Raw genomic sequence first — 12898 nt, forward strand, 5'->3', positions numbered from 1 at the left:
GCCAACACGTTACGCGGAGAATAGCACAAGCTGGCACACCTGACACAATCGTCGCGCGTGCTTACCTTCCGTCCTTATTGTACAATCAATCAAATTCCTCTGATTTGTTGACGCGATGTTGCGTTCATCCTTTGGGGTAGGCAAAGGCCGCTTGCCGGCCTTGAGGCAGCCGGTCTCTGGTCGATGGTTGAACCCAAGAAGCTCTATCCTTGGCTCGAATCAGTTCCGAAGAAACGCTTCGTCTGTGACTAGTCTTGAGAGCTACCCCAGCGTGGGTGAGAGTCTTCACGGATTCACCGTGCAAGAAAAGAAGCATGTTCCAGAGCTACACCTAACGGCAGTCCGACTAAAACATGACAAGACGGATGCCGATTACCTCCATGTGGCAAGGGAGGACAAGAACAATGTCTTCGGTGTTGGATTCAAAACGAATCCCCCAGATGCGACTGGCGTGCCTCACATTTTGGAACATACGACCTTATGTGGAAGTGAAAAGTACGACCCCCATCCATCAATACCAAGTCCATCTGTGCAGTACCAGAGCTCACACACATTTCCCTATATAGATATCCGATTCGTGATCCTTTCTTCAAGATGCTCCCCCGATCGCTTTCCAACTTCATGAACGCCTTTACTGCCTCGGACCACACGACGTATCCATTTGCCACGACCAATCAGCACGACTTCCAAAACCTTCTCTCCGTCTACCTAGATGCGACCTTTCACCCTTTGCTTAAGGAGGAAGATTTCCGACAGGAAGGCTGGCGCCTGGGCCCAGAGGATGCGCGTGCGGTGGAAACCAAGGACGGAAAAGCCGAGGACGTCTTGTTTAAAGGTGTCGTGTATAATGAAATGAAGGGTCAGATCTCCGACGCAAACTATCTCTACTATATCAAGTACCGGGAAAACATCTTCCCTGCCATCAACAATTCCGGAGGTGATCCCCAATATATCACGGATCTCACGCACAAGCAACTCGTGGACTTCTCCAAGCGGAACTACCACCCGAGCAACGCCAAAATTTTGACCTACGGGGACATGCCCCTAACCGGTCATCTTCAGCAGATTGGTGAGGTGCTTGACGGCTTCAATAAAGGGGAGGCCGACAAGTCTGTCAAGAACCCCATTGATCTTACCCGGGGCCCTCAAAATGTTACTGTCCCCGGACCCATCGACACGTTCTCCAGCGAAGACAAGCAGTTCAAGACCTCGACCTCATGGTACATGGGTGATACCACCGATGTTGTCGAGACTTTTTCTGCTGGAATCCTGTCTTCTTTGCTGCTGGATGGCTATGGCTCGCCCATGTATCGAGCTCTGATTGAGAGTGGTCTGGGCTCCTCGTTCACCCCCAACACAGGGCTTGATCCTTCCGGACGGGTGCCCGTTTTCTCGGTGGGTGTCACCGGTGTGAGCGAAGAAGAGGCTCCCAAAGTCAAGGAAGCCATTCAGCGAGTCTACCAGGAATCTCATTCCACTGGCTTCAACGACGAGAAAGTCCAGGGTTTCCTTCACCAGCTGGAACTCGCCTTGAGGCACAAGACGGCAAACTTCGGCATCGGTGTCATGGAAAAGACCTTGTCCTCCTGGTTCAATGGCACCAACCCCATGAAGGAACTCGCTTGGAACGAAGTCATTGACGAGTTCAAGCGCAGATACCAGCAGGGAGGCTACCTTGAGTCATTGATGCAAAAATACTTGATGAATGACAACTATCTCACCTTCACCATGGTCGGATCGCATACTTTTAACAAGGACTTGGATGCCCAAGAACTGGTGCGGAAAGAGAAGAAGCTTGCTCGGCTCGTTGAACAGCATGGCTCGATTGAAAAGGTCGTTTCTCATCTCACTGCCGAGGAGCTTCAATTGGTTGAAACGCAGGAGGCTGCCCACAATGCCGATTTGAGCTGCTTGCCTTCTCTTCGCGTTGAGGACATTTCGCGCGAGAAAGAGCGCAAACCCGTTCGCGAATCTCGTGTGGATGACGTCGACGTTGTCTGGCGTGAAGCCCCGACCAACGGCCTGACTTACTTCCAAGCGTTGAATTCATTTGAAGACCTTCCGGACGACCTTCGATTGCTGATGCCCCTGTTTAACGACTGTGTCATGAGATTGGGTACTGCAAACAAGACCATGGAGGAATGGGAAGATCTGATCAAACTGAAAACTGGCGGGGTCTCGTCGTCTGCATTCAATGCCTCTTCCCCTACCGACCTCGGCAAGTTCACAGAAGGTCTTAACTTCTCCGGATTTGCTCTCGACCAAAATATCCCGGAGATGCTGGAAATCCTCACTACTCTGATCACAGCAACGGATTTCACTAGCCCTTCTGCTCCTGCTATGATCCAGGAGCTGCTGCGATTGACCACCAACGGTGCTCTCGATGCCGTGGCCGGGACGGGCCATCGTTTTGCCCTGAATGCAGCGGCTGCGAGTCTTTCTCGGGGACTCTGGGTTCAAGAGCAACAGTCTGGTCTGGCGCAACTCCAGGCGACCGCTAACCTTCTGCGCGATGCCGAGACTTCGCCCGAACGTCTCGCCGAGTTGATCGAGAAACTACGCCTCATTCAGTCGTTTGCTATCTCGAAGACTCCTGGTCTCCGGGTTCGCATGGTGTGTGAACAAGGAAGTGCCCACCAGAATGAGTCCGCCTTGCAGAAATGGTTCGCCGGGTTGCCCCAGACGTCTGCGCCCACCTCCGTGCCTGGAAACACAGTCTCCAACCAGGCTCTCACCAAGACATTCTACGATATGCCTTACAAGGTTTACTATTCTGGGTTGGCCATGCAAACGGTGCCATTTGTCCATTCGTCGAGTGCGCCGCTCAGTGTTTTGTCCCAATTGCTTACCCATAACTACCTCCATCCCGAGATTCGGGAGAAGGGAGGTGCCTACGGTGCTGGCGCTAGCAACGGTCCCGTGAAGGGTATGTTCGCTCTGACCAGCTACCGAGACCCCAACCCCCTCAACAGCTTGAAGGTGTTCCAGAACTGTGGCATCTTTGCCAGAGATCGCCCATGGTCCGCTCGCGAGCTCAACGAAGCTAAGCTGGGCATCTTCCAGGGTCTGGATGCCCCGATGAGTGTTGATGAAGAGGGCGCCCGGTACTTCATGAGCGGTGTCACCCATGAGATGGACCAACGCTGGAGAGAACAGGTGCTCGACGTCACGGCCAAGGATGTTAACGAGGCAGCCCAAGCCTTCTTGGTCGACGGTTCTCGGCGATCCGTTTGCATGCTTGGCGAGAGAAAGGACTGGGCTGATTCGGAAGGCTGGGATGTCCGAAAGCTTTCCATGAACCCTACTGGTGAAGATCCTGCCGCTTCGGCTTAGGCGTTGGTGAAACACTCTGCGTCGAAAGTTGGCCTTTCAATGGCGCTTGAACCCTCTCCGTCCCCGTTGACTCTGTTTAACGATTTTGGATGTGTCGCTTGTCCTGTCGGCGACGCAGTCATGTATCATAGATATCCCTGTATTTCTATTGATGTGTACACGCATGGTAGACCTGTATATAGACCCCCGTTTGTACGATACATTTCATCTCGACTCCCTTGTTGCTTCCTATGGATGACCTTCATTTCGACCATCACGCGCATCTCAAGAGCAGAACATCACCCCGTCACCGGTCTTTTATCCCATAGCCGGTCGATGGTTGGTTTTCCGATTCTTTCATGAATCAGGAACAAGCGCAAGAACAGCAGTGAATGTGAACCCCGTTGGTGGTACACTTCCTATCTCCGTTTTTCAGACCCTCCCTGAAGCTCTTTTAGCGTCTCTCAGCCTACGCAGGACGGACTAAAAACGCGAGAACATGAAGCCCAGCCAGTATAGACCAGCGATGTAGACCGCCAAAGAAAATGTGTGGCCGACGTGATGAGGTGAAAAGCACATGACAGCCAGTCCTGTGACACCGGCCGACAATTTTTATTTTTATTTTTCTAATTTCACCTTCAGCTTTCCTCTTCCCTTCCATATGGCTAAAGGAATTCACGACATTCGCCTTTCCGGTGGGTCGCAAATTAAAACAAAGCGATGATGAACGCCGCTGCCGATAATTAAGAATCGGCTCTCCTTTTTTAGGGCGCCCCTCACGTGGCAGCGAAACAACAACAACTCGGCGGATGCTCGGGTCTTTTTCTGTAGATGCCATCTGGCCCTGACCCGGAAGATCTCTCCGTCAAGTCTGCCAAAGAGCCTCGTTGCTCTCTTCGTTTCCCCAGAGCCATGCAGGTCGGCAGTAATTGCGTTCATCACTATGAAAAAGACTGACACCATCGTGTTGGGGCCAAAGCCAACTAAAGCATGCGGTAAGTGGATCATGATGCATGGCCACGATTCTCGTCGTGAAACGCTCAGGCTAATGTGAGGGGGGTGTAGTTAATTGCCGTAGGCTGAAGGTCGGAAAGACGAATCCAGGCAAGCCATTGACGGGGTCATTCCAATACTAACCGATGTCCATCTATCTAGATGAAATGTGAGGTTGATGGCGCGCCTCCGTGTCGTCGATGCCGCCACACCAACACCGCGTGTCTATTCAAGCCTCGGTCCAATGTTCGTACTGGTATCCTGGCTTCCAGATACCGGTCGGTGCTTATTCTATTTGTCTTTTAGGCTGCTGCAGCGCACGAAGTGATATCAATGCCACCAGGTGCTCAAAACCCGGGTTTCTATCCTCAAACAGCGCCTTCTGATCAAGATGCGCAATCCATTCTTGGCCGGTTAGACCGGATCGAGGCTGTTTTGGGTATCAATAAGGACCGACCTGCTACCTCGTCAATGAGCGTAGCGTCGGATCTGGATGAGGAGGTGATCGACGTGCCTTTCTATGACTTATGGGCAGCGGCAAAACATTTGAGAGCGATCACTCGCCCACCACAGGACGACAGCATTTGGTCACGACCTACGATCAAGATATTATGGGCCAAGTAAGTGTCTCGTACCAAACCACTGAAACGATGACTCAGTAAACAACACCTAACTCAAAATCAGGTTTCTTGATAATTTGCCCCTGCTGCATTTTCTGAAAGATCAAAATGCCTTCTCCTCCCCTTCACCCCTTCTACTCGCCTCTGTTCTTTACATATCTGCACTTCACAGTCCCTCGGCTGAACTCGCATCACTGGCTGGTGGGTACTTGGTGGCCATCTGCAGCGCAATTGCTGAGCTTGTTATTCCAAGCCCGTTGCCAACCCTCCTGAACTGGTCAAGCGCAAACCTAAGACAGCATGACCCTTCCAGCAGTAGAGAGGAGCAACACGTTTTCCAAAACATCCTTGGTTTGATTATGGCTAGCCTCTGCTCGGAGGCATTCGTCGAGACCACGGACAAGTGGATCGCTATAGCCTACCGACTTTTGCTTGACCACTGCCCAACTGCTGCAGAAAGCACAGCTCAAGATTGGCCTGGCTTATTCTCAGGAATCCAAGTAAGCTGACCATTGAACTAATCATGGAGGTTAACCAAGGAAATGCATCGCTCATAGCGCAACAGGTAATCGATATAGAGCATGCATCTATGCACATGTGCCATCCTCTCCTACCAAGACAGCCTCCTACGTCAGCTTTGCAGCAGTTAAACAGCCATGAAGGGGACGCGTATCGGGGCCTAACTCAGATCATGCACCATGGACTCAGTCATTTTGTAAGGCGAGGACTTCCGACCATCTGGTCCTTCGTGAGCGCAAGGGAACCCGACACACTGCCTTCAGTGCGGGCACCTTTCACCGACGAAGACTCCCAAGTCATTCGTCTGTGGGCAAAGAAGCTAGACGACTGGCTTGTTCGGTATAATGGGACATCTCGTAGGACCTCGCCTTCGATCGATCTTGCTATTGTACTAATGAACAATACGTCTTAGAGCCGTCCCCGTCAGACCGACAGGGAATCGTCATCCTCCTGCAATATCACCTTCACAAACTATACGTCCTCTCGATATATCATCCGGCGCGTGGATTCGATCTGTCTTCGGCAAACATAACCCCGGCCGAGAGACATGAATTGTTGGTATCGGCTCGAGCCGTGCTACGGTTACGCCAGGACGACGCTAGCATCTGGTCGAACTGGGATCTTATAGTGAGCATTCCGACCACAGTCCCTAAATCAAGTTCTGACATTGTAACCTCCAGATGATCACCTGGGCCGCAATGCTCCTTTTGCGCGGCGTCGAAGACGGCGTCACACACCAAGACGGTATGACCACTCTACCCTGCAAACAATGCCCCGAACATCCAGGAGGCAGCAAATATGTAGAAAAGCTTCTAACCCATTCACTCACCTACAGACCTCCGTCTCATCCAATCCCACCTCCAAAGCCTCAAACTCAGCCACCCATCAGCACCAAGCATCCACGCCATCCTCGCGGACCGACTCCAATCGGGGATCCAAAGCATGAACACCCCTCCAGACATAGGGCCCGAATTATCCATCCCCGGTCCGCACGCGGACTATTCCTGGACCATCTTCGACCAGGAGATCATGCCGCTTGCGAACCCGCCGTGGCTGTTCGAAGGCGCCGCCGCCGCCGCCGCCTCCTTAGCTTCGGTGCCGTCGCAGCTAGCGCAGCAGCAGCAACAATCACCCATTCCGTCCGTCGGGTATACTACACATGGCAATTTGGGGACCGGTCATCATCATCATCATCATCATCCAGCGGCTGCTTTTCCTGCCGCCGGCGAGCACTGGGAACATCATCATACGGCGTCGGCATCTTCGGTGCGTCCTCCGCATCCGCCGCCGCAGAGGTTTAATCGGATGTTTGGGCCTGAGAATGTGCCCGGTGAGAGTAATGACTATTTGATGTGATTGGGACGATTTGCGTTCATGAGAAGGGGAACGATACGGGGAGTTCTTCGTGTCCGTCCAACCTCTATTTCGGAAACTAAGAGGGTCGACATGTGTACTGTACATACATCACTTTTGTAATTGTCACATCAGCATCTCATTTATAGACAATACGTCGTCTTGATCTTGATCAAGACAGGGGTTGTTTACAATGATATCATATCCGCGGGGAACTAGCAATATCAATAGCGATAGCGATAGAAAACATACAAAAACAACACAAGCTTTGAGGCGGGAAACACAAAATAAAACATTATTCCTTCATCATATTGGGTATATATAGTGTCAAATCATGAGTCATGTCATACTGTACAAAAATGCTATTTCTTAATAGTCAGCAAAAAAGAAGCCGCTGGATCAAGTCCCGGTGTCACTCCAAGGGTCTGTCTGTTTGGTATTTAACAGAAGTGAGAAGGAGAGCAGCGTAGAAGAAAAGGGAAAGAACAAGAAGGGTTTGACCTGCAAACCAGGAGTATTTTGTCTTGTGGACCTGGCCCCGACTTGAGAGGTTCATCGGTGAGTGGATTCGTTTTGAGGTGGCTTATTCTTCACGGTTTTCCGTGGAATCATCGTGGTGTAAATATTCCTCCAGAGAGTATGTTGAAGGGTGACTTTCTGTTGTCGAGGAGGGAGTTTGCGGGAGAGGCGGGAAGGGTTCTGTTTCTGAGTGCTCGATAGTTTGAGGTGTTCCAGTGTTGACGGAGAGAATATTCTCTCCTGTCGAGTCTACAGGAGTGTTGAGAGATGAATCATGGGGAACGTGGGACGAGACGGCCGGGGACTGTGGTGGATGTCGGGAGGTGGACTGAGCGCAAAGGGCAGGCAAAGTTAGTCATGAAGTTATTCCCAAACGCTGGAAGTCAAGAAGAAGCATACCTGTTCCTTTCCATGCTCGAACCCGCGAGTAGAAGCCAACTGCTGCGCAGCGAGGCGTTTCCGTAGAATCTCCGATTCTTCTTCAAACGCAGCTCGTTCCTCCTCTTTCTGCAGATCGGCTATCGAGACCGGCGTATCTTCTGCGACATCGGCGGATCCGTGAGAGGCTCGGAGCCGGCTGCTTCGTTTCTTCTTCTTATTCACCTTGGAATCCTTAGACGCGAGGCTGAACGTCCCAGACGTCGATCGCATGCTAGCAGGTTTATCACCAAGTTGATCATCAGACTCTAACCCAGTCCCGCGCCGACTCTGCAGTGCCATAGCGAACTCGTCGTCTAGCGGCACGGCATCCTCCTCCTCGTCGCTGGGGATCAGGTCGCCGCGCGAGCTCAACGAATTGACCGTTTCGCGCGACGACTGGGTGGAGCTCCGATATCGTCCTCCGTTCCGTCCAGCCCTCGAGCTAGGGCCTTCGATTTCCTCGGACGCCTCCATCAGGGGCTCCTCCTCGTATGCATGGCGGCGCAAGCCCTGCGGGTGTTCCTGGAGGTCGGCGGCTGATGGTCGGTATTTCAATCCCCTCGCACCGAATCGCCAGGGGAACCGCTCGAGGAATCCCAGGAAGGAGGAACTTGGGATGACGGTTGGATCATTCCGTTCGCCGGCGGGCACCATCAGGCCGCTCTTCCGCCGCGTGCGCCGAGCCCCGTAGCTCATCTTTCGCGGTCGGCGAGGCTGCTCGGAGCTGCCGCGCGTCAGCCCGCTGCCGGCCAGCAGGCGATCGAGCTCATCGGTGCCCCAACCCATGAGGCTGTCGTTGGGGTCTTCGTTGTCCCAGTCGTCGTAGAAGTCGAAGACGGATTCGGCGCGCCCCCGTCGGCGGCGTCGGAGGTGGTCCTCGCGGCTCGGTAGGCATGGCGCGGCGCATGCGGAGATGCAGTTTCCGACAGTCACGAAGCAGGGAACAATGTAATTGTGAGAGAAGGTATAGAGGCCCTCCTGGGCAGTTTCATTGGCGGTTTCGAGATTGTGGGAGATCTGATTGATCGTCTGGCGGACCCGCGGGTCTCTGGTCCGCATCATGTTGTTGTTGGGGGGATAGAAACAAAGGAACGGTAGCGAGCGTCAGTGTAAGGGTAGGGATGGGGTCGAGCTTGGATAGGCAATCGGAAGTCCTGGAGATGAGGGTTCGTCAGGTTCAGCCAAGCCCGGACGATGCCATTGATTGCAGGGATGGCGAGAGGGGTTGACGGGTTGACGGGTTGACGGGTGATATCATCCACTCTGCAACGCTCCGATGAAGGAGGAGCCTGAGGAAGAAATAGTTAAGTTACCCGATCGTTGAGGGGCTGACTCAGCTGGCACGTGCGGATCACGGGCCCTTCCGTCATGGCGCATTCTCTATTCTTAGTTACGATTATCACGATCATCTTTCTTCCTTCGCAATGGTGTACTACGTGCGCTTCCTCAAGACCCCCCGGGTCCAGAACCACAAGGCCGGCTCGGTCCTGGTATCCGCCCTGGTCTGCATCACCACGGACCTGGGAGATGCATTCCTAGCTCAAGATGTGGATCTATCAGTCTCGCTGAGCGTCGCTCAGACCGATCAAGTCCTCTATCAAGAGCCATTGAAATGGAAGGCCGGCAAGCGTGAGCTTCCCATATCGCTGGGACCTTTCCCGGGAAACCTCTCCCAGCGGACGACGATGGTTCTCACCGTGGCTGTCGCTGATTCTCGCAAACCCGGACTACCCACCCCAAACTCCCTCTCGGGGAAGCCTGGCGTCCCTCTAGTCTTATCCGGCTGGAGCGCTCCCTTCGGCGGCTCGGAATCATCAGTGGCTGATAAACTAGTTGAGAGGCGTTTTGGTTCCATTGAGGCATTAGATCTACGGATCTGGGAGGAAACCGGCAACAGCATTGCTCGACACATTTGGTGAGGCCTCCGTTGTTCCCTACACATCCTTCCCACCAACCAGTTCTAAGATGGAATTACCCGTGCTTTCAGGGATGCAGCACTTGCATCGGTAATTTACCTGCAGCAAATCATCGCTAGGGATCGCGTAGAGACTGCGTCAGCATTGCAGGACCTCCTACAGCGTCCACGCAGTAAACCAGTCCGTGCTGTCGAGTTGGGATCCGGGTGCGGCATTGTAGGCATATCGCTGGCAGAATTGCTCCCTCAATGCTCCGTGCTACTCACAGACCTCCCTGAGGTGGAGGATATAGTAACCCAGAACATAACCGTTGCTAAGCCGGCGTCCGAATCCACTGTTGAGTTCCAAACGCTCGACTGGGATGAGAAACTTCCAGAAAACCTCTGTGGTGGCTCGGTTGATCTGATCCTCGTATCAGACTGCACCTACAACGCCGACAGTCTGCCCGCCTTAGTTTCAGTGCTGGACCGACTCGTCAAGATGTCACCAGCTGCCATAATCTTGGTGGCGCTCAAAAGGCGACACGAGAGTGAAACCGTCTTTTTCGAATTGATGGAGTCTGCTCGATTGTCAAAAATTAATCAAGATAACCTTCACCTTCCATCACAACATGGCCAATCGGATCAAATCGAGTTGTATTGTTTTGGGCGACAAGACAGCCATTTGGCACAATGAAATCGGTCCAACGCAACAACTTGATAAAAATGGCCAACGATATCCATGTCACTTTCTTATTGCAACTCATCCAATGAAATGAAAATCATTCTATAATCCTGCAACTTTAACTTCATACACCTCATCAATTACCCTTTGCCTTGTCTGGGGATATCTTTGCTCACTTTGGTAAATATCCATATCGAACCATCATGATGAACAAATACGTACATGTAGAGTTCGTGACTCTCGGTTATGAGTAAGAGCTCTTCACAGGATATATCCCTGAGGATTCTCTAAAGCCATGTGCAAATGAACAAAAAAGTGACTTTCCACGTTTTACAGCCTCGTACGTGCTATGAACATACCAAATTCCGTGATTGAATAACAAAAAGGAAAGAAGAGGGAAAAAATGAAAGATAAAGGGCGGTGGAGACAAGAAAGGTTGCACACCCCGCAATATAGTTTTGGGGACAAGTACACTTCGAATTCCGCGTGAAGGGACCCAATCTCATCGGATGCTTGTATTTTTCCAGAAGTTGAAGAGACACGCAACCTGCCCCGTGAAGTATGAGAAATCCCTCACAGTCCAAGCAAATATTTCAGCCGTTCGCTTGGGGAGGTCGACCGTATTTCCTTGCGCACCCGTTGATAACTATCTTTGGACTCTCGAGAGTTCGGGCCTGTGCTGCGAGGCCAGGAGTGCCACTTCCTTTTATGGTGGGACTTCCAGATCGCCGAGGCTTTGATGTTGCTCCAGACGTTCGGAATTGCCACACGGTCTCTCAGCCCTCCTGATCGACCTCTGCGATCCACCAACTTCGAAAGTATCAGTTCCAGCGTAGAGTCGAGAGGTATAAAGTCCGTATCGTCCTCCAGGGCCGAGCTTTTCAAAGTAGTCAAGGCCATTATCGGCAAAGGAAATTGGGGTCTCTCGCCGTGGAAAACCTGCTTACTGCCGTTGAGACTATGCGATCGCGCAGGAGGCAGAACGGGCAAGCCATTCCCGGGGTATCTCGGCTCGCTTGAAGCATAGTCGGAGTATCTAGCACCTCGCCCGACGAAAGCACTAAAATTTGCTGCTAAGGTCACGGCACAGAGGGGGATGAAGCCAAAAGACAGGGAGGGTGTTGCAGCCACGGCCGAATCAGCACAGTTTTCAGGGGAAGCATTAAAAGATGCTTTGGCACAAAGGGCCCACAAATCGGCATAAAGACGACAAACGATGTACACGTCGCCATTGGCGATTTGGAATTCATCTGGTCGAGGTTGTTCGTGGCCGATCAGAGTATATGAAGGATCGATGCAGATCACCAGTGAGCCCTCTTGGATCGCCCACCTCTCTTCTAAGCCTAGACGTATATCCCTATAGGATTTCAAACGCGTACATAATCCCGGTTTAACCTGGCGGTAGGAGATTTGCAATGGCGGTATATTAGGCAAACGCGCTTTGGGAGAAGTTCTGAAGGGTGGTGACTTGGTTCCCATCTCGTTCAAAAGCAACTCTGACCATCTGCCTGACTCCTGATTCCTCCAGTCTTCCTTTACGCAGGGTTAGTGTGACATAGCCTCTTTTGAAAGAAGCAAGAAACTTACAAGCAAAGGAGCACCCTGATCCAACTCCGATATGGACGAGTCAAAACTTGCTAGTAGGTCTGCATTCGCGGCTTGCACTTCCCAGCACATTTTATGTTCTTGATCGAAGATCGAAGAGGATGAACCAGATTGCCTGCCAAAGGGACTGTATGATAGTCTAGACTCACACTGACTGCATATGCCCTGATCGCTCACCAGGCACGCTTCGCAGTCTCCAGACGCTGTTGGGTAGGAGCTCGGGTCTGTGTTGGACCACCAAACAGGCGGCCTATGGAAGTAGATGGCATGGCGGCGTCTTTCGGCTACGGAGTCCTCGGAGCTTTCAACGGATGAGCTATCCATGATGGGTGATAGAGTCGGCGAAGATGCGTCTGAGATCGATGAGCAGCTGAAAAAAGCTTCGATGCCTGCGTCAGTGATGTCCGGGATTTCGTTGCTCAATGCATCTGTCCATAAAGAAGACATCATTATGATGTTCGGGTATTGTATGCGACCTGTGATGGCACCTGATTGCTGTTTGGTTTCGATGCTAGAAAGCAAGGTATACAGGAATTATGATGCGGTTCTAAGTGCTAAACAGTGGGACGTGGATGAATGGAAAGGCATCATCATTGCCATCGTGAAACGATGTAGATATGCGCGTATGGCTCCTTCCTCATGGAGAAACGGACCGACGAGGCCCGTGAGGAAGGTGCATCTGGTCGTGCCGGCATTTTCAAGACACTGGTCATCCATGGATATGCCAGGCGCTGGAATTGCCTTGCAAAGAACCTCTCTGGGGATATTGCAGGAGTAGAAAGTAGATCGATCCAGGAGAAACTACCGAACCTCAGCGATTTTCCTGCTGACTCATCACCGGAGGATTTAGGTTAACGTATTTCACCACCGAGTCGGCCACACCACCGAGTCGGCCACCTCTGTATTCCCTATAAACCGGCCATTTTTCTAACCCCAATATCTCAATAACCATTTTATTTAGAGATACTAAAACTTGCT

General features: G+C 52.0%; 5 protein-coding genes across 5 annotated transcripts; 3 read left to right on the forward strand and 2 right to left on the reverse strand.

Annotated features, from left to right (window-relative positions):
- Window positions 1-115: 115 nt before the first annotated feature.
- On the forward strand, window positions 116-3333 carry cym1 (pitrilysin family metalloprotease cym1; the record flags this gene model as incomplete). The annotated part of the gene is made up of 2 exons (XM_053104834.1): window positions 116-495; window positions 567-3333. 2 exons carry the CDS (start codon window positions 116-118, stop codon window positions 3331-3333), a joined length of 3147 nt encoding a protein of 1048 aa, XP_052951963.1.
- A 1305-nt stretch (window positions 3334-4638) lies between these two features.
- Window positions 4639-6800, forward strand: KD926_001153 (fungal specific transcription factor domain-containing protein; the record flags this gene model as incomplete). The annotated part of the gene is made up of 6 exons (XM_053104835.1): window positions 4639-4925; window positions 4990-5425; window positions 5491-5800; window positions 5857-6071; window positions 6125-6188; window positions 6280-6800. 6 exons carry the CDS (start codon window positions 4639-4641, stop codon window positions 6798-6800), a joined length of 1833 nt encoding a protein of 610 aa, XP_052951964.1.
- Window positions 6801-7380: 580 nt separating this feature from the next.
- On the reverse strand, window positions 7381-8798 carry KD926_001154 (uncharacterized protein; the record flags this gene model as incomplete). The annotated part of the gene is made up of 2 exons (XM_053104836.1): window positions 7381-7644; window positions 7716-8798. The coding sequence occupies 2 exons, from the start codon at window positions 8796-8798 to the stop codon at window positions 7381-7383; spliced, it is 1347 nt and encodes a 448-aa protein (XP_052951965.1).
- A 362-nt stretch (window positions 8799-9160) lies between these two features.
- KD926_001155 (protein N-lysine methyltransferase family protein) lies at window positions 9161-10327 on the forward strand (the record flags this gene model as incomplete). The annotated part of the gene is made up of 2 exons (XM_053104837.1): window positions 9161-9651; window positions 9724-10327. 2 exons carry the CDS (start codon window positions 9161-9163, stop codon window positions 10325-10327), a joined length of 1095 nt encoding a protein of 364 aa, XP_052951966.1.
- A 561-nt stretch (window positions 10328-10888) lies between these two features.
- On the reverse strand, window positions 10889-12370 carry KD926_001156 (uncharacterized protein; the record flags this gene model as incomplete). The annotated part of the gene is made up of 2 exons (XM_053104838.1): window positions 10889-11848; window positions 11903-12370. The coding sequence occupies 2 exons, from the start codon at window positions 12368-12370 to the stop codon at window positions 10889-10891; spliced, it is 1428 nt and encodes a 475-aa protein (XP_052951967.1).
- Between the last annotated feature and the right edge of the window lie 528 nt (window positions 12371-12898).

Source organism: Aspergillus affinis (genome assembly GCF_023601865.1).
Source record: "Aspergillus affinis strain CMG 70 chromosome Unknown NODE_121_length_108513_cov_85_085119, whole genome shotgun sequence".
NCBI classification, from domain to species: domain Eukaryota; kingdom Fungi; phylum Ascomycota; class Eurotiomycetes; order Eurotiales; family Aspergillaceae; genus Aspergillus; species Aspergillus affinis.